General features: G+C 45.2%; 1 protein-coding gene across 2 annotated transcripts in view; it reads right to left on the reverse strand.

Moving 5' to 3' along the window:
- The window catches only part of SPOCK1 (SPARC (osteonectin), cwcv and kazal like domains proteoglycan 1), a 499,879-nt gene that overhangs the window by 134,496 nt on the left and 343,499 nt on the right, over positions 1-21,884 (reverse strand). For both annotated transcript variants that reach the window (XM_072841120.1, XM_072841121.1), the window contains one exon: positions 4,437-4,563. In XM_072841120.1, coding sequence (XP_072697221.1) covers positions 4,437-4,563 — 127 coding nt within the window. The remainder of the gene's footprint in view (positions 1-4,436; positions 4,564-21,884) is intronic.

Below are 21,884 nucleotides of genomic sequence, written 5' to 3' on the forward strand. Positions count from 1 at the left end.
GTATGGAGTCTGAATAAACATTTACTGCCATGTAACATATCCCTTCGTATCAAGACTTTGTGCATTCTTGTTCCTTTATCTCTGATCCTGGAGGAGTCATGAAACTCTGAGTGGTGTCCCTGATGCTAGGACACTGAAACCATAAACCTAACCACAACTCCAACTCCAACCCTAACCCCAACCCTAACCCCAACCCCAATCTGAACCCTAACCCCAACCCCAACTCCAACCCGAACCCCAACTCCAACCCCACCCATAACCCCAATTCCAACCCTAACCCCCCCAAATCCAATCTCAGTCCTAACTCTAATCCCAACCCTAACCCTAACACCAACCCCACAGAAAGGGGCTCCTAAGCACATTCCTCCAGTTCTAGGATGGTCTGACTTCTGGGTGTAGAAACAGAAGTAAAGTTCATGTGATGTCACCTGAAGATAAATACCCAGGAACCAGAACAGAGCTGATGTGCAAGCTCTTTCTTCCTCCTATTCCTAACAGTGTGCCCTATAGCCTTCAGATCCAACCATGAAAGCACAACACTTCCCGTGCAGTACTGTGATCATTTTTTAAGGGGTGTAGTTTTCCCTGATGATGATGGGGACCTATGCTACAATATATTTTGCCCACGTTAATTTTTGTGAATTTGACTTATGATATCAAATCCCTCCTGTGAAACATGTTTCATGGTTTCATCTGTCCTTTGTTTCCTGACCCCAGTGGCCATAACTCCAGGGGATGGAGTCCATTAATAGCGCATTCACTCTCATTAACTGACCACCTATCTACTCATGGTTCTCCCAACAGCTTTGTCTGTAAGACTAAAATGTCCTCTTAAACCTCCATAAAAAGGTGGCCGTGTATTTGGGGGTAAGAATTCAAACACTTCCAGTGGTAAACCAGACCAGACTGAAGTATTCCCCATGGAAGGAAGTCTTACTGAATGCCACTGGGGCTTAGAACTTTCCTCAGGTTCAGAGGCCTTAAAGCAGTCAACACACAGCTATTGACTATTATTTGATTCATTTCCTTAGGACAAAGAAAATGCCAACTCTAGAAGTTCAGACAAGGTAGAAAACTATTGGTCTACTACCAGAGACCAATACCCACATTTTCCTCTGCAATGCTACCCCTCCCTGACTCCTTCCCTTTGTTTTAACTTTAAATGGGAGCAGCTGATTATAGACATGGAGACAGGAAACCTTGGGTTTCAAACTCCATCACTGTCCGTGGCTCTATGGACCTCAGTATGCCACATATGGAGAATGGGGAAAAGGATACTACAGCTCCTAATAAGAATGCTTTAGGTCTCTTCATTTGCTTTCAGAAAAGACAGCTGAGCTGATCTGGAAAACTGAGGACTCTGTTTCAGCTAGTGCTGGAATTCAAGGAAACTAGAGCAACAACATGTTGTGGCCAATGAAGGCTTTGCGGGCACAGCAGTATCTGGAAGTCACACTTCTTTAGAAGAATCAGGAGTCATTGCAAAAGACTCTTCCAAATCCTGATCCTGCCTTTCAGACAAGCTATTTATCAGTACTGGTGAGCAGGCAACCTTCTCTAACAAAAAGCCAACTTTCTTGCCCAGACTGCAGGGGGGCCATGCCCAGCAAGCATTTTCTGAGACATTCCCTGGGCAACTGACAGCACTTCAAGCCATGGCTGACGGGTTACTCCTTGTAGCTCAGAAGTCAAGGGGAGCTGGCATTTGAGGCTCTTTCTGCGAATGAGAGGTGGAGGCGAGAGGGCAGGTATTGCTGGTTTGATGTGCAACCCACCACTTGCCCCAACAGCCCTGATCACCCACTAGCATTTCATGGCCCGTCTTAAATCCCAGGCTTGAGGATCAGACCATTTGCTCCAGAGCTGGAGGGAATAATTTGAAGAGCCAGACTGGGTCTTCATAAGGAGAGAATCACTGCAAGGAGCCTCTGACTCTCTGCCTCCCACCAAGGTGGGTGTTTAGCTAAGCGACTCAGCCCAGGTTGGGGACAGCTTATTTTTCTCAATCACTGCGCTCTCTGCAATCCATTCACTCCAGTCCCAGATGGGTTACTCATTCCCTCTCGGCCAGAGTCCTTGGAGGCTCCCCTCTTGTCCATGAAACTCACAGAACACCCACTATGTACTCCATTTCATGCCTGTTGAAGGTGGTGACAGGCACTACCTCTGTCTCTAGGGCCTCCCATCCTTAAGGCAGACACAGAAAAGAAGGCAGTTATAGTAACAGGTGTCCCCCAAGCCAAGCATTGCCCGACGATGTGCTCACCTTCCAGCTTTGGCTTTAGGTCTCCTCTTAGACTGTTCTCTCACCTTCCCTCTCCTCCCACTTCACAATGTGGCAGCCACACGGGTATCCTCTTCTTCACACACACTATCCTGCCTTAGAGCCTTGGCTCACGCTATTTTCTCTGTCTAGAACATTCTGCCCTCTAATCGCCATTTAAAAAACACCTCCTCAGAAAGGCCTTCCCTTAGTATCCCCTATAAAAACATTCTCTCTCTCTCTTTCTCTCTCTCTCTCTCTCAGCCCCATTGTAACACTTGCCAAAATTTGAAATTATATATTTGTTTGGTTATTTATTTCTGTCTCCCGTACCACACTGCAACCTACAAGTGAACTGGAATGGTGTCTGTCTTGTTCCCCACTGTCATGCTCTGCACAGGCCCTAGAAAAACTAGAAGGGTTCAAAAACTATGTGCTACCCAGTAAAGGAAGAAGCTTTTATATAAGGACTGACAATGGAGTAGGAAGGCAACAGACTCTGGAAAGCTCTTAGTAATGAGAAAAGGCCTGGGTTTAGTTTTAGCAGGAAGAAGAAAGACACCCAGGCATTTTAACAGGGGGAGACACACAAACAGACCTTTATTACAGAATCCTCCCTACCTCTTCTGTCATGTGGAAATGGCCTTTGGGAGCAGAGGAAGGGCAGATGGCAGGTGAAGAGATCTATGAGGAGAGGTCTATAAAAACCAACATCGTCACTACTTAGTGTAGTCCGTTGAGCAGCAGCATGGATGCCACCCAGGAACTTGTTAGAAATACAGGATCTCAGGCCCCATGCGAGGCCTGCTATACCACAACGAGTATTTTAGCAGAATCTCCAGGTGACTGTTCACATCCCTGGAAGTAGGGCTTTATTGGGAGATGATGCTGGCCACATCTGCCTTTGAGGAATGGGGGACAGAACAAATGCATCAGTGCCCCCAAAGAATCCACAGCTCCAGATGCATGCAGGGGGGCAGAAGCAAGCCCTGTTACTACAAACTATCTCAAATGGATTCCATCACGGGCTAGGGACAGTAGGGTAAAGGGTCAGGGGTGGGTATGCAGAGCCGAGCTGGGCTATTTAACCAAGATGTACTGGCTGTGACCCCGGGCAGAGAAGCTGCAATTCCTAGGTAAGGTCTGACATTGAGGATGTAAGGATTTCTGATTCTAGCTAATGAAGATATGTGAATTCTTTTATTTCCATTCTAAGTTTCCCCAGTACCTGGCACAGAGTTTGATACCTAAGAAAGGCTCAGATGATACGTGTTGAAAGAACAAATGGTCAAAGAGTGATCATGATACTGATGTCATAACACAGATTACATGGGCCTGGGTAGAAGCTAGACATACTTTTTGCCTCCCTGTTTTGTTGGACATATCCCCTTTAGTTAGAAAAATGTGAAAATTTGGAAGGATACAACTCTGCTTCCAGTGAACAAACATATATCACCTGTGCAACAGAGGATCTACGGGAAAGCATGGCACAGTCTCAAAATAACCCAAAGAAGCCTCTGAGGCCAGCAGGTACTGAGCTGAGGGCTCTCCCAGGCTTGTGGGGTCTCCACGGTGTAAAGGGTGGGATGGTGAGGGGCTCACAGGAACACAAGCTGTCACCTGGGTGCAGAGAGAGGGAGGGACCAAGACGGTACCCAGTAGAAAAGCCCAAGTACCACATGGTAGGGGGACCACAAGTGGCCAGGGTATTGCTGACAGCACCTGTCTTTAGCCCCAGTACCTACCCGCAAATGAGGCTCCCAGAAACAACAGGAAGACAGAGAGAAAGCACTGCAGCTTGAGCTGTAGCACATAGGCAATCACATCTTACAGCAAACTCCAGAGACGCCCTCTGGCTGAGCTATATGATTTATATCTTTGGAACAGCTTGCTACCTGGCCTTCTCCAGGAAGCCTGCCTGGATTGACTTCAGGATCACATGCCACTCTCAGAACCACCCTTTCCTCATAATACTTGATCCCTCTAGTTACATGGGAAGTGACATTTTTATCCTGTCTCTTTGGCTAGAGAATCCATTCATGTGGCAGTCTCTTAAGGTCAAGGTCCAGAGCCCACCAAGATTCACAGACCCCAGTTTTGGTACAGAGACTTGTCAGAACAAGAAGCCATGGGATATTCTCAATGACAAGATAAAAGAACAGAGATGACTGACCTTGGAAGTATAGGTGTGGCCATCAGAGCCGCAGACCATGGCTGACTGCGCCGCGGGACAGGGCTTGCACTTCACCAGGTTCGAAGGGCCAACCCAGTGTTTGTAGGCCACATTCCCCTTCTTTTGCCTGAGGATGGAGAAAGAGAGGTTAGGTTCGCCGAAGCTCTGGTCCCCAAGGGTGTCCCCTGCAAGTTGCCTGGACAAAAGCCCAATAAATAAACCAAAAGGCTGGTCCCACAGCCGGGCGCACCCTGGAGAACTCTGGGGGTGTTCCCATTGTGCTAACAAGCTGATGGGGACAAGCGCATCTGTTCCTAAAGCCCTGGTCCAACCCACCAGGTGAGCCAAGGACAACATGACCGTTAGAAATAATGAAAAACGTGACTTGGTGACATGAAAAAACATTCACAACACATTAAAAGAAACAAGGAGGGAGTGGCTCCATCAGCTCGCAAGCCCCCGGGACAGGCTGCAGCCTGAGCTCACAGCCTTCCTAGGGGGCTGCCCCACAGACTCAGAAAGCAGTCTGGACAGAAACGCAATCTCCAAACAACCCATTGACATCATCACAGCTGTGGCAAACGATCCCTGGATACATTTTGAAGCCCTTTCGGTCTAGCCTCCAAATGGCCATTCTACAAAGGCCCTGGCGTGACATCACTTGCAACGGCTGAAATCATCAGAACTCTACTCTTCTGCTCAGCTCCAGTTTCTCCCATCCTAACCTGCGTCATCATGATAAATGATGCTGTTAGGGTGGCTTACGGCCATGGAAGGAACCCTACCCCCGAATCATAAGCCACTGCAGTGACAGCGCCCTTCTCCTGGGGTCCAGATGCTCTCCACACAAAGCACGGGGAGGGATTCTCATGGCCCCATGGCCAGCTGCAGCGGGAGGACGAGCATCTCTGGACAGCCCATCCACCAAGTAATCACAGTTGCCCTGCAAGTTTTTTTCTTGGCAGTGCTACCTGGAGGTTAACCTCTGGGTTCTGGAGTCAGAAGACAAGTGCCAATCTCAGCTCTGCCACTTAGTCACTGTGTGATATTGGCAGAATATGTAATAACCCCAGAACTCTAAGTAAGCCTCAGTTTCCTCATCTGTAAAATGGAGAGAAATAGACCTACTTCAAGTCAGTGGCATGAGACTGAATTAGCTGATGCACATACTCGGTATAATGCTTAAAAAGCAGAAAGCCATAAAAATATCAGCTGTCACTAGAATTCTTATTTGCCCCAACAACAGATTGGGGTAGAGAGGAGGAAATTACCACTGCCAGAGAAACGTGCCTTCATTCCTAGGCCCAAGACTTGGAATGGCATTTAACTCTCCAGAAGAACTCGTGTGGCCACACAAGGAAAGCATTTCCACTCCATATGAATTTGGGTTTGGAGTTTGAGGTAACCCACTTTCTTCCAAATGAAGGAAAGTAATGTAGGATGAGCACCTCCCCACAATCTGGTTCTTATCCTACCTCAAACCTTCCCTCATCATTTGGGGGAGGCAGTCAAAGGAGGAATGACTCTTCGGGAAACTACCTTTGAGACTGACCATGTATCCACAGCCTAACCCTTGGGGCCACCAGGGGAGCCCAAGCTGGCAGGGCCACAGGGCTGGGCCTGTCTGACCAATGAACTGAAGAAAGGAGGTCCTACAAGGATGCTATAAGATCACCTACTCCAGAAGTGAAACCCAAGTTGGCTAAGAGCCTTGCCCAAAGTCATGAAGACACTTGGTGGCTAGGCCTATGATGACATTCACGCAGCTGCACAGTGGCCAAGGATAAGCTCTCTTCTTCAGCCTCTATCAGCCCCGCCTACATTACTAACTTGAAATTTCTTCGGGGGCATCTACGTGTTTGTCAGGGATAGTTCTCTCTCCAGTGACTCCCTGCTTCCACAGCAGCTGTCCACCTGACCCTGGCCTCTCTGTCTGGAATAAAAACATCTGCATTCCTAAATCACACAGGCATGAGGCTTTCCATTATTCTTTGCCAAACATAGTTTACTCACTCAAAGTCTGTTTGGGACTAGAGGAAAAGGAAGGATGGGTAATGGGACTCCACGCAGGCTGTCAGCACAGGGTGAATCTGAGAGTCCATGATTCCTTCAGCAGAACATCGCACATTTATCATCATTCACACAGCAGACTGCCTGACACTGATGATGAATCAACAAATACAGGGAGCAGATCTGGCAACCCCTCTCCTGGGTCAGTCTCCAGCGTGCATGGCCCATGCTGAAGCAATTCTTGTTATGAGTTCCCAGAAAGGGGCTATAAAGTCCAAAGAGTGGCAGCTCTGCTGGGGCAGATATAACCATGTTCAAGGATGCACCAGAGGAGAGAAGGAGATGAACCAAAGGGAGAGGAAGGAACAGGGAATCCCAAGCCAATGGCTTTGAGGAAGAAATGAAATCACTATGAACTACTAGTTAGGGATAGGTCATCCCTGCCCCTGGGCCTGAACTTGACTATTAAACTAAGTTTATTATGGGGACACAAAGAGATGAGGCTGACTGGTATATACTAGCAGGTCGGGTGCATCATGGAGGCTCCCTAGATCCCTGTGGTGAGTTTCTATGTGCTGACCATCGCAATGGGCACTCAGAGGTTCATCACAAAATCACAGACTGTCAGAACAAGAAAATACCTTAAAACAAATCCATTCCAACAGCTCTATTTCATACAGGATGAATCAGACACAAACGGGAAGGGAGTTGGCCAGTGGGTACACAGAAATATAGCAAATCTACCTCTCATGTATTTGTCCAAATGAAGTTATCCTGGAAACAGCTACACTGCTTTGGGACCACTTTAATCCCTATTTTGGCATCTGTATTTTCATTATCAGGACTCAATTTTATAAATAAAGCTCCTCTGAAACATTGTCCCTGGCTCCACAGCTACAAAGAGGTAAGCTGAATATACCCCATGTCTCGTGGAAGGGAAGCACCATGTCTTACCTCTCATAGTATGCCTATGACTAGAGGACTAGAGGTAAAAAGGCCAACCCAATCTAAATTTTCACATTTCCAGTAGAACAAGCACACCTGTTATATTGGAGCAGACTCAGATGTCCCTTATCTTACTAGGACTCTAGTGGGCATGGCACACAAACCCACAGTCTCTGTCCGGAGACCAAATTCTATAAAATTATGTACAAATATATGTGAACCCAAGGAGGCATAACTTCCCTGGCTACTGTACATAAATTTCAATATCCACAATTCAGTCCAAACCCTAAAAATTAACCAACACAGTCAAGGCAAGGGACCAAGTTTTCTGACTATAAGGTATTTCACTTTTTAAGTCAAGAATGAAATCCTATGAAGGTATCTTGATGGAACTGCTATACTCAATGTCCAGACATTCATCATCTGGGGTGACACAAGCAATTTAATCTGGGAAGCAGGTCCTGCCAGCCTTTCAGTTGGCCACAAAGTCCTAATTCCACCCTGACCTGGCTGGTGCTATGGGCAATCATACCTCCTACCCTGCTGACAGTACGGCAAAGAAAATCCCAACCCAGCAGCACCCCACTAGGGAGAGAAGACAGATAACTGGCAGGCCACAAGAATTTCCTTTTTCTCTTGTGCTTAACTGCTTATTCTCAGTCTTTTTTTTTTAAGTTTACCAAAATTCCCAGCATTTATGTTTTTGAAGAAGAGTGATGATTCTTCAGCACAAATCTGATGATGTGATTCCCATACTTAAAACCTCCACCTTTTTGCTACCTCCTAGACCATAGGCTGAATTCCTACTAGTTTTAGTATTAAACTGACTGACCTACCTTTACAGATCAGTGTTTGCTTTGTTCCTCCTTCGAGACACACACATACACTGACCACAACCACCAAGTATTTTTGCTCCAGCCAACTTCTGCTGTTTCCCAGAGCCCACTAACAATCTTTGTGCACCTGTGCCACCATGTGGACTTTTCCTCATTCTGACACATCTTCATTCCCACTCACATTTTTCCCCTCCATCTTTTCTGCTTCATAAGGAAGGCTTTCTTCAAGGCCCAGTTCAATACCCTCCTCCTCCAGGAAGCCTCCGTCGGCCTCTCCACAAGCAGTCAGGCTGCTTGCCCATGCCATCGTGGTCCTGGCAATCACTTCTAGTCATGCTCTGGACTAGTTTTCCAATGAGAATCTTGCATCAACTTTGATCAAATTCTAAGTGGCTATGATTATTCCAACAGGACACGGGGTATACTCAGGCTAAGAGCCTTGGAGCTCATCCTGGATACCTCTTCTTCCTGCCCTCACCACTTTTCCCCATCCCTCAGTCCTAGTGATCCAACTCCAGCTAGCCACATGAGCCTCTTACATGTTTCTTGCATGTGCCATGCAAATTTAAGTCTCTACGACTGGGCAAACACTTTCTGCCTGACTGGCAAATGTCTGTCCCTCATCCAAGCTTCAAATCAACTGCTTTTCATGAAGCCTCTCCTGAACCTGTGAGCCTGATCTCAAGGAGAACTGATCATGACAGTATTTGTTCCAGCATTACACCTTGTTCAGACCCAGCTGTGACATCCACTGTTACATAAAGCAGTCCTTTTTGAGTCTATCTTCCTCAATGAACTGTGCACGCCTCAAGGGAAATGACTTGGGTCTTACCATTTTTGTGCGCCTGGGGCTTGGAAACATAGTCAACTCTCAACGTATGAGTTTGTTCAGTGAAAAAAGTGACTCTATTAATCTAGACCTTTAGAACTTTCTCTCTTTATCTCTGGAAATTACTAGCACTAAACAGACAATAACATATCATGTGATTTTAAGCAACAAGAACTCAAGAGACCCAAAAATCCTGAGTCAAACTTGAAAAAACAACGATTAGCAAAAATTTCTAAAGACAACTGAGAAGTGTGGAGGGAATTCTCCTCTGCATCTCAGGGCCTAAAGGATCCTCCTATTCCAAAGGTTGAACCACTTCCCAAGCTGGCTAAGGACCTCTGATGGGAGTTCTAAATCCCTAGCAGATACCAATTTTTAGGTTTAGGAATGAGAAATCACAATTCTCAGGAATCCTCAAGAACTGCTGAAATAGTAAGTTTCTCTATATTCTTCACAATATTTACATGTTTTTTAAACTAAAAGTAAATATTAGGCTTAGTATTATTTATAAAGAAATCTAGCCTGAAGTGAAAGTCCAAACAATGGAAATTGTCAGGAAACATTATTGAGTAGTATTCAAATGATGGGACCTCTGGATTTTCTAGCAAGTTAACAGCACAACGCAGAATCACATGTTAATAGTTTCAATTTTAAGACTTATGTCTTCCAAAATGATTCTTTGGAACACCACTCAGAGGATTTCTCTTAAGTGTATATAAATAAACTTATTAGTGTTCATATTATTTACAAGAGCAACTCACACTCTTACAAGAGGGCAGCAGCTACAAGCAAGACTGGCCAGATTGTGACCATTCTTTCCAACATGTTCTGTCCTAGTTCCTGGAAAAGTTAACCTTAACCCTCAAGTTCAGGAATTTCTTGCTCTTGCTTCCCATTGGATCCTGTTGCTCCTCACTCAGATGTCCCTACCCTCACCAATCAAGGCAAGTCCCATCTCCTGCCAATTCTCCACAATTGACACCGAGGAGATCTTTGATGACATCAGTTGCGATCCAGCATTTCACTTGGCCATGGCCAGAGTAGGACCATAGCCAAGGCTTAAGGCAAAATAATGGCAGGACAGACACATTTGGAATAATTTTTTAGGTGGTAGATGTGCAAATATACATTTCCTCACATCCATCCTGCACAATGAAATTCAATAGTTTGTGTCCAAAAATTTTCAAGGATATACTGGGGGTGGGGGTTGCTAACAGCATATGTAGGATGGTTGACTTTTTTTTTCTCTTGGTTATTGAAGAAGGGTCCTTCATGGTATAATACCCTGGTATTCTCACAGGTTTGCATAACTTTAAATAAAATTGCTTTACTCTGTGTGAACAGATGGTCAAAGAGTGAAGCGATTCTAGATCTTAAGTCACAGTAGCAGGACTTTAATAGTTTGGTGTGACTATCACCTGCCAGTTTAAGTGCCCTGAATACATCTCCCTGACTCCTCATGCACCACGACCCTCTGACAGTAGATGTTATCATTAGCCCCTTTTTACAAAGGGGAGAAACATGAGACTTATGAAACAGCCAGCCACACTCCCAGGACCTTTCCTTCTGTTCTGTGTTTATTCTCCCATCAGCTCTCTAAAGCAGACCTGTCAGCACAGAGCCATGGAGAACCCCACCCAAGAAGGGTCCCTTTCCAGTAATCCCAGTGTTTGTTTGCTGGCAGCCAGCATCACAAGCATTTTATTGTCTTGTTAATATCAAACTGCCCATTCAAAAATAAGTTTGAATTTGTTTGCAAAATCAGAACTAATTGCTTCTAAAACAAGGATGGAAGATACTCAGATAGCTGACGTGGTGGCTATTTTGAACCAGAGACAAAATAATGATGTTAATTGAAATGAAAAACATGTTAACTACTGAAATAATCTGTCATGTAAAATGATGCTATAATTCCTCTGTTGTTAGGGTTATTTGAGTCATTATACAAAGTCATAAAATTATACAGGACGAGCATAATGGCCTGTGTCATTTACAAAAGCTGCTTTGATGACAGAAACGGGCTCTCATGTCAGACACTCTCCATCCTGGTATCCATGGGCTCATGAGTCTCCTTCCTCTTCCAAAGGAAGAAGATTACAGACACAAGATCCTGTCCCAAGAGAGTCCAATTTTCCTAATGCACAGATATCCATCAAAGAACAAGAGGAAGAGTTCTCAGTATTCATGGACTAAAACTACCGTGTGCCTAGGAATGTCCCAAGTGCCACTGGGCACCCATGTGGTACAAAGACACGCTTACAGATGCCTGAAATTTAAATGGCAGATACATAACAGCAGCTATGCATTTAGTGAGGACTTACTGTCCCCCTGATACTATTACTACCACCAACAGTAACTGACATGTTTTAAGCTTTAAGTTTCAGGTATTGCTTTAAGCCCTTTATGCAGTAATGTGTCTCATTTACCCCTTCCAACATCCCCAAGGTGGAGAAAAGATATGGTGAACATGGGAAGCTGTGCTGGGGAGTAAGTTGGGGAGGCTTCAGGAGCAGAGCAGACCTGCAGAGACAGGAAGGACCACACTTCGCATGGTGGGTCCCAGTCCTCAGAGTGAAGCACCGACTGATCCACTGATTCAAGCTGGCAAGTCAACCACAGGAAAGTCAGCATCTCTGTGTGGCTTTCCTCCATCTGACTTGACCCAGGTAAGGTCAGTGAGGCTCATAACATATTCCAAGTCAAGGCTCAAATACCTCAGTAGAGACAGACGTCCTGGAATGAGGAAAAAGCCCTTGGTTCATGGCATGCTTCCAGACCATCAACAAAAAGAATTCTCAATCACCTTCAAACCCATAGGAAAAGTGCCTATTTTACAGTTTTAGAGTAGAATCAGGGCCACCAAAAAAATTATATGCCTGGTATGCAGGCAATTCCAAAAGCAGGAACATCTTTCCAGATGTATGTCAATGTCAACTCAAGTCTCCCTGACCTGCCTGTCACCTGAGCTGTGTCATGGCCGAGGCAGCTGGGGATGCCTCTACTTTTCATAGATGAGAAGATTCGATAGCCAGATGAGAGTTTCCAAAAACACTGGACGTGACCATGGAAATGAACTCAAAGTGGTGATGAAAGCACACTCTGTCAGTGAGAGAGGCCTGAGGGTATGAGAAAGGGAATTTCTGCTTTGTGACTCTGGATGGCTAATGTCTAACTCAATGACAATAATGTGCTGCTTTTGTCTCATTTGTTCCAAATCTAAAACATGAAATGCATTTTCAGAATTTCTAAGGAATTGCATGCAGCCAAACCCACACCTGAGGGGTCCCCCAGGTCTCTGGTCATGTTTGCAGAAGCTAGGGGGGTTGGAATGGAATAAAGTTCTCCTCAGTGCAGGAAGGAGGGCTGGGAATAAAGGGGCTTAGCTTACCCAAATAAAGGTGATGCAGCCTCAAATATTTCAGTGAAGATTAAGGGGTCTGATCACTGTATCTGAACTAAATTCCCAAATTATTTTGAGGGTTTAAGCAGAGCTAGAATTCTAACACAGTCTTTGCTGTTTCAATAAACACTTAATAAATACCTGCTATGTGCCAGAAATTGGGCCCAGAATTCAAAGATGATGCTAACGTTGTAACTGATAGACTTCTAACACACTTCCCATGTCACCACTATGGTCCTATTTAATTACTCTGAATGCCTGCACTGATGTGAGGGAGGTGTTACCTGAACTCCTTTACTCATATACCTTGATACAGTAAAGATTCTCACAGACTGCTACCTCATCCAGGAAAATCTCTACGTCCCATGAAATTATGCCATCTGTTTCAGAAACTCACCCCTCCCAGCCCTTCTACATTTATGAGGGTCAGAAGCCATGTGTGTGGCCAAAAGGGCAGGAAGAAAAGGAATGTGCCAGAAGACAAATGCAGATCTCTCATCTTTCTCACATTTCTCAACATTATGTGAAGTTGAGGTTTCCTTATATGTGGAACTTAATATATATGTCCAGGGATCCTCATCAAACCTACTTTTAGCCTAGACTCTGTTCTGAGTGTTTCCTGACCGGATCAGGAAGATTAGCGGGTTGATGTGATGATGGAAATTCCACTAATGGGTTGGAGACTCTGGTCTGCAGTCATCTCCCATTAAGAGAGTGACAGAGCATGGCCAGGGGCACCAAGGGGCGCTGGGAGGCACTGATGGTAGGGTTTTAATTCAGAGTTCAGCTCAGGGAATGAACATGGCCTACAAGCAATGACAGTCCGCATGCGTAACATAAGTAAATGTGAGTGAACAGTTGAGCCTTCTTTATTCCCATAGGAGAGTGGAGAGTGGTGTATTCAGTTTTAAGAATCCATTCTCCCTAAAAGGGGGCAGAAAAGAAATTGTGACTATTACCCGCTGACCTTCAGCATCCCTGTTTGATTTGTTTTACTGTTATTCATGTGCTGGCCCAATAAAGAGAGGTCCTGTTCCAGCCCTGAGATCTTAGTGGAAATCGTTAGCAATGGACACGCTAATTGGTAAAAATCAAATGATGCACAAGCAAGCCCAAGGCCGAGACTTTCATTTGGCTTCCCTCCTCGAGCATTCAGAATCCTGACTCTTTGCAGAAGGGGCCCAAAGAACTGAGGGTTCTGCTAACACAGCTTCCAGCTAGTTGTTTTAAAGCTCAGGTGTGCCCACAAGGGCGTGTGCAAGTGCACACAATTCCACCGTCAGCTCTGCTGCTATCATCTTAGAAAATATTTGCTTGCATTCCTGGGGGTGGGGGACAATTCTTATGAGCTTGTGTATGAGGGAAAGAACACCACATATGTATGATCTACCTTGGGAAGAACAAGCTAGCAAGATGAAGCAGAAGTAGGGAGACAGCATGATCAGGGACACTGCTGTTTGCAAGACAGGCCCAGAGACAGACAGGAAGCTGACAGGCACGTGGCATTTGAGAAGATGAGCACCATCACCCACACCATCTCCACACCATCAATAGCTGGCCATTCCCCTAAAGCTCTGAAGGAGGTAAAAGCAGCCCCATCAGTACTATCATTTTGCCCCTGATCTGAAGGCTTTCTTTACATTGTCATATGAAAGAAGCAGAGCCCTGACAAGGCTCTGTGGCCCTCACCAGCAGAGAATTTTCTGGATAGGTGGCCAGGAACTAAGGCTAACTCCATTGGCCTGGGTCTTCTCTCACACTGACCTTCCCCTACCATTATCCTCCCTCCCTTTCGCAAGTGTCCACTCACATGCCACCTCCCTCTGAGGCTCCCTCAGACACCCTATGCCTTCTTCTGAGCATGTGTGGTCCTATGTTCCAAGTCCCTTGGATGTACCCTGCAGCCCTTTATCATAAGTCACTCTGAGATACCCTCAGTCAGGTTCCCAGCTGTTCCCACGTACAGACATGATACTACAGAATGTGGTGGCACAGGGAGTGATAAATGTGCAAGTCCAGTGCTGTTCCACAGTAGACCCTGGACTAATGTGCAGGAGTTACCAACAGAAAAGCCACTCAACCCACTATAAGGAAGGTGCCTCACACAGTGAGTGAGAGCTGGAGAGAGACTAGCCAACCTCTCAGAGCTCCTAATTAAAGACACCAGTCTGGTCCTGCATCTCCAGCTTCTTTCTTGGCTGAACTGACCCACTCGTCCATTCAATATGTCACCAACATGTGCCAAGACCTGAGCTTATGTTCCAGAGGGAGTGTGGGCAGTGCAAGTAAGGGGAGTGAGTGTAACAAGGAGTGGGGTGTGCATTCTGCCAGCAGGGAAGATCCCACACTGCCAATTGGACAGTTGTCTGTCCAAGCAGGACAACTGATACCATCCAGAAGGTTAACAACAGCTGAGCCATTGCCTGTGTGATCTCGAGTAGGCCTGAGCAACTCTGCAAGGTCTGCAAGGGCTATTCCTCCATCTGAGGAACTAAAGACTCAGACAGGAGATTAACTTTAATTGAGCATCTACTATGCACCAGCACCATGCCTTCTGTTTCCTTGTCACAATGCCACAGGCTACTTTGAAAGTCAGCCTTTCATAAGGAAATGGAGATTTAGTGTAGGAAAGTGTCTCCAGGGCAGAATAGCCCTTATGGAGAAGATGGGCTTTGGGGCAGCCTTGCCCTGACCCCACACCTCTGCCACACAACTGCAGGGATGCCATTACAACATCCTGCTCTTATCCTACCTCATCCTGCTCTTATCCTCTCTTATTAGATTCTTAATTTCTTTTTTTATCTCTCTTTTCCTGTAGACGTTACTCTCTGTAAAGCTAGATTATGTCCATTCATCACAGAATTCCAAACACGCAGCAGGGTCTGGCAAATGGAAGGCACCATAAATATTTGTTAAATCAAGAAATTATCACAGACTCCAACTTAGTGGATTCTGAATTAATGACATTCAACCTACCATCACTGGTGTGCGTGAGCTGTTTCCTGAGGGCTAGTCCTGCCAAAATCATGACAGGAGGGATTCAAGTCCTGAAGCCCTTGGTCACCATCACCATATCCATGGATGGCCTCCCCTGGCATCTACCAAGAGGAAGACTCCAATTCCAGGCTGGACCAGAGCTCTGCCATTTTGCCCTCCACTAGAGAATTACTCATAGCCAAGGGAAGTTTGAGCCAGGGCTTCCTCTCTCCCCATTAGGTAGTGAAAAGCGCCACTTGTGGTTCAGCAGGAAGCAGGACACACCAGCATCTCCAGCCATGGTAACCATGGACAGACTGAAAAGAAGGCCTTTCCCAGCTCAGTAATAGAGCCACATCCGTTTCAGTGTGTGCGCATTAAAAACATCATTTAAGAGAGTGCCTTGGAAAGGTACCAAAGTCCCCAAACTAATCAATTTTCATCTCTCCTGTCCCTCTGTGCATGGAGGGTCTTGCCCTCTGCCCACCCTTTCCATGAGGAACATTAAAGACAGGACATTAGCCTGAGAACATTCTATTTAAAACAAAAGTACTTCTAAAGATAGCTTTGGATGCTCATCTAAATCATCCTGAGTCCATTTTCTGGCCCCAGAACCTGCATGCTCAGTGCCCCAGATGGGCCCTACTATGGTGCCTGATATCCATAAAGAATGTCTTTCATGGTTCATTGGTTGAATTAATCAGATATAAAATGTCTAAACTGAAAACCTACCAGTTGAGATCTTGATGAGTTTCGGCAGAAAAGCAAGCAGTCCACAGCAGATTTATTAATAACAAAGGTAAAGGAAAGAGATTTCAGAAAATTAAAGCAGAAGTTAGTGTAAGTGAGAAAATTCAATCTCACCCCTTGTGTAAAAGAAGATGATGTGTTTTGTGAAGGACCACATGGGCTTCGGTCCCCCCTCCCACCCTGATACTCCTCTCTCTGGATACCATCAAGGGTCCCCAAGAGGCACAAGCCACAGAACATCTTCAGTGAGCTGCAGGGGGGCTTGAGTTTGTCTGTTTCCTAGTGTTTAGGGATGGACATGCTGATGTAATGCTTCACACCTGTGTGCTTCGCAGCATGCCCTGAGCCCTGGTGGGAATCACACCTAGCGATTACCTCCTTGAAACCTGCACCCCCACCTCAACCTCCTCTTTCTAATCCACTTGAATCTGATGCATGAAATATGCCTCTCTGTCCATCTCTTAATAGGCCAGGACATCAATAAACAGAGCAACTGCAGCCTGTTATCCTGGGGAGACCCCCAGCACAGCGTGGTTCACTCAGGCTCTCTCAGACACAGAGGTAGGAGTCAGGAGGGCAGTGTTAACATCAGTCCCTGGCCCAATTCCACAGACTCTTGGCTTTCTAGCTTTCCAAAAGTTCTGTACCTGGGCACATGCACATTCTGGGGATTCAATGATAAAAACTTTCCAATTTCCTACAAAGAGAATGTGGCGCAAAAAAAAAAAAAAGTAAAAAAAAAAGAAAATGATCCAGTGCACTTAGGGTCGACCGGAAATATGAACTACCTTCTCTGGAAAGGGCTTCTGGAGCAATGCAACCGGGGAGGGAGAGATGAGCACCTGGGTGGTGGGGGCTGGAGAGGGCTCTGGCAGGGCAGAGGCTCTGGTCCCTAAAAGTCACAGTCAGAAACAACTGTCCAGCCAGGCAAGATGCCATCAGACTCTCTGGGAGAGCTCGCTTACTCTCATAGTAGCTGCCCTCATTTGCTCTTCATCTTCGGGTTTAACCTGTGTGGCATTGGCAGTAAAGTTTAAAACATAAATAAATAAAGGGAAAACAATGGAAGGGCCAAATTTGGGTCTGGTAAATTTTACCGACAGTCATGATTTTAATGTGTTTATAAAACTCGCCTAGTGGACCTGCCTTACAAAATAAGATCTGCCTCTCACTTCATCCCCTTTGTTCCAAGGGACTAAAAATTCTACACAATTACTCACATCTCCATTATGAATTGCTTTTTCTCTCTGCTGCTCTTGTTGTCAAGCCTGTGTAATCAATACTCTCAATTTCAAAGAGGAAAACAAAGGAATAGAGAAAGTAACTGGTTTGCTTGAGTTATGAAATCTTGCTCACTGAGGTCCCCAGAAGCAGCCAGGTCCTTACAAGCAGAGGCACACGATACTTCCATTTAAAAAAAAAAAAAAAGAAGTCTGTGGTTTAAAGTAAATAAATATCTCTTTATGTTTAAGTGACACGTGGTTTCAATGACACCTTACAGGAAAATCACAAAGGGTAAAAATGAGCCCAGAATTACCACTTTGGGCACAGAAAAGGAGGAATCAGGTGTTCCCAGGCCCCTACCCATGGGTCTGTGAGGTGCAGGAATTAGGACAGGTCACCAGTCCACACACACAACCTCAAGGGCCAAGAGCAGGCTGGCTGGTTGGCTAGTTGATGGTGGGCTTTAGTACGGATGGAAAAAGCCAGTTAGAGCTCACACCCATGATTATACAGCAAAGGTGGCCTTGGGATAGTCCTCCATTCTGGTTCAAATCTGCCCTTTATGGGCCCTTTGCCAGTAACGTAGTTACTGACAGAACCTCAATAATCCCATCTGTGAAATGGGGATCATAGGGGTGCCTGGGTGGTTCAGTCAATTAAGCATCTGCCTTTGGTTTGGGTCCTGGAATCAAGGCCCATGTTGGGCTCCCTTCTCAGTGGGAAGTCTACTTCTCCTTCTACCCCTGTCCTGCAGCAGCCTGTGCTCTAGCTATCTCTGTCCTATCTCTGAATGAATGAACAAATGAATGAATAAATGAATGAATGAGTGAATAAATAAATAAATAAATATCTTTTTTTTTTTTAAGAAAATGGCAATTGTAATGCAGACCTATACAACTACTGCGAGAAGTTGGCACTATCCCTTCTGCCAAGTGTGTCTAACATGGTAGGTGGCCAAGAAGCAGTGTCCCTCGAACCAACCACTTTCCCTCTGTTTTCCTCAGTGACCATGGGTAAAGAGATCACAGTAATGGTTTTCCTGTTTAATAAGGTGGCTGATTCAGAAGTGGCCTCAAACCCAAAACTCAGCTGCATAAATTCCACCAACAGCCTAGAAACAGCACCAAGCCCTCATCAGAGCTCTACCCAGGCCCAGAGAAGGGGGGAAAAGGAACATCTCCCTGAGGTTAAAATAGAACACAAGGCAATGCGCAGGCCTCTTGGAGAAGAAGTGTGAGCTCTCTAAAGATAAAAATGTAATGCGGGATACAAGCATGATCGCACTTTGGTAACTGGCAAGGTCTCGAGGTGGGAGGTACCAGAATGCCATGCAGACACCTACGAATCACCCACTTGCCATGTGGCCATGTGTCTGCCAAACCCAGACAGACATGTGTATGTATAATCAACCCGTTCAAAGCCCCTGTAGCAGGGAGCAGTGCTTTGTTGTAAAACAAAACGGAGATGAAATAACCACCATCCTTTCAAATATCCTCTGAGAGTTTGGTATTTGAGGCACATTCTGTCATGTACTTCTCTCTGACCTCAAACACTTTGATTCTTTTTTCCAAGTTCACATAAAAGACAGAAAGCTCTCAGATTGGTCTACAGTACCACGAGCCTGGACTCAATCTGAATTCTTCGCTGGTGCAGAGAATTCGTTGTTATTCCAGATAATTAGGAAGCGGAGATAAAGGGCCATTACGTTGGAGAGGCCTAGCCCAGTGGGAAGACTGGCCGTCGGCTCCTTATTTAAAAACAGATTAGTTCCCACTGCTCCCAGAAGGCTTCCAAGGGTACGCTCAGATATTCTAAGTCCCATCCTGACACCCTCTCCTCCTGTTCACAATACACTTGCCGAATTTGAGAATGCGGCTTGTCTGCAAGGCTTAAAACAAATGCTTCAATTTTCCATTCTCCAAATGAAAATCAATGGTAACAGAGAGGTAAAATCAATGTTCATTGCTCTGTAGGGAGAATCCCACCTCCAGCTCCTGCCCAGCCAGAGCAATAAATCAGCAGCAGCCATCTTGACTGGCAGTGAATCCCTAAGGGTGGAGCCCTCAGTGGGTTCTATGACTTTTTGTCCATGCTTGTTTCCTGAGAGGTCATTTTCTTTAAGACAGCCTATGACAATATTTCTAAACCTAAGTCAGGAAGAATAACACATTGCCGCATTAAAAACTCTTCATCCCTCAAGGAGTTCTTTTGCCGGTGGGATTTTTCGCGTCTAATACCAGAGTGTAACTATTTCCCCAAAGATCCATTCGTATTATCTAGCTTTAAAGAATGCTCAGACGCCCCACCGCTCTATTCTCCTAGACAACCAATGATCTGCTTTCTATCACCACAGATTAGTTTGCATTCTCTAGGATTTCAGGGAAATAGAAATTAGAGAGTACATATTCTTTTTTTTTTTTTTTTTTTGGTCCATGTCCTTTCACTCAGCGTAGTTATTATGAAATTTATCCATGACATTGCATGCATCAATAGCCTATCTCTTTTTATTGCTGAGTAGTCATCCACTGTATGGATATACCACCATTTGTTTATCCACTCACCTGTTGATGGACCTTTGGGTTGCCTCTAGCTCTTGGCTATTACAAAGTAAAGCTGCTGTGAATATTCATGAGTAAGTCTTTGTAGGGACATATGCTTTCGCTGCATGATCCAGATGCAAACCTTTTGTAAGATCTGTGTTTTACAATGTTTTCTCTTAGTATGGCTTATCATTTTATTACTGTGTTTCTTGAAGATCAAGTTTTTTAATTTTGATGAAATGATATTTATTATTATTTGCTTTTATGGTTCATGCCTTTTTACCTATTTAAGTAATCTCTGTCAAATCCAAGGCTACTACTGTTTTCTTCCAGAAGTTTTATATTCTTAGCTCATATTTAGGTCTATAATCCATTTCAAGTTATTCTTCTGTACACTATGTCATATAATCTTTAAAATTTGTATCTACAAAGAGTTATATATCATAAAAACATTCATTTATAAAAATTAACTGAAGAGAGTCCAAATTTTTATATATAGGATAGGCACCCCTTGATGATCAAGTTGTAAGAAGAACAAACCAATGGATAAAACCCATAAGTAGAAAAAAACAATGGAAGGGAATGTACTGGAACGTTTAATTACTGTTTTTAGCTTGTGTGACCATTGCCTATTTCCTGTTTCTTTTTACTTTTCTGTATTTTTAGTGTTTCCTACAATAAGCATCAAAGATTGTTATATCAAAAATCAATTAAGATATTTTTAAAAAGTTATTTCAGAGAGGCTTTCCGACTCCAGGCAGCCTTCCTGGTGCATAAATGGCCTCTCTGGAGAACCTAAAAGGTGAACACACAACCCAGAATTCACCCTCTCCTGAGCCCATTCAGTGTGGCTCGATAGTAGGAAGAGATGAAACAAAGAATTTCCAAGGAGAATTCTCCAAAGAAAATGTGAGATTAGCTGAAGCCTCTAGATGAATCCAAATGCAAACCCATATCCAAAAACGACCCTAATAAAGGATAATTCCAGCAGAGAGAGACTGCTTGCCCCACTTGGCACCCCACCAAAATGCTGGCCCATCCACCCAGACACTCTGTGGTCACAGATGTGAATGTCAAACAGCTTCTTCCCTGGCTCAATCTCTGTGGGCAAGGAAAGCTAATGAAATTCTCTCACTGATGCGCTCGCTCACCATCCTCTGTCTCAATACACTTGACAAGACAGCCTAAATCTGTAGCCTCACAATCAGCTGAAGGCTGGCCCAGCCGCCTCTCCACGTGTGTGCACTGCTGACTATCTTGCAGGCGGGATTTACCTCTTGAGCTGCTGCAGAGGCCAGATTGGCTGATGGGACTGTCTACAGATGTTTCACGGAGAGAAAGATTACTTCCCTGACTGATGAATAAATAGAGTTGTCAACACCATCTCCTTGGTCAGAGGGGACCCTTGAAGCATAATGCAGCAGGACAGATGTTTCATCCGAGAAGGTGTCCAAGACCCTAAGAAGAGGTGTGCGCTTGGCTGATATGGCAGGCCGAGTAATTGAGCCTCCAAGAGGGAGGTGGGGAAGGGGGCCCCACCACCGCAGCCAACACCGCTGCTGAGTCTCCCTGGCTTAGACCACTTCCCAGGTTCTGATAAGGGAGTGGGCATGCTGTCTCAATCACAGCCTCCTCTTTGGGCTGTTTTTCCAATGAACAAAAGGTCCCTATCATGAGAAATGCGGTCATCTTCTTAGTCCTTACCTGCTGTGAATCACAAAGTAGGCAGAAGTAATGATGCCGTAATCCTCATGCTAAACCTCACAGCTTCCTCCAGAAGGAAGGAAAAGCAGGCACAGTCATACTGGTAAGGAGGCAGGGCACCTGGAGGGGCTGCCTTTTCAGCAGCATGCAACTGTGGGGTTTCCTGGCTGACCTTTCAGAATGAGTGAGACAGTGACAGTAAGTATGATCATAATTGGTTTAGCAACTGAAAGA

This window comes from Canis lupus, chromosome 10, assembly GCF_048164855.1.
Source record: "Canis lupus baileyi chromosome 10, mCanLup2.hap1, whole genome shotgun sequence".
In the NCBI taxonomy this organism is placed as follows: Eukaryota; Metazoa; Chordata; class Mammalia; order Carnivora; family Canidae; genus Canis; species Canis lupus.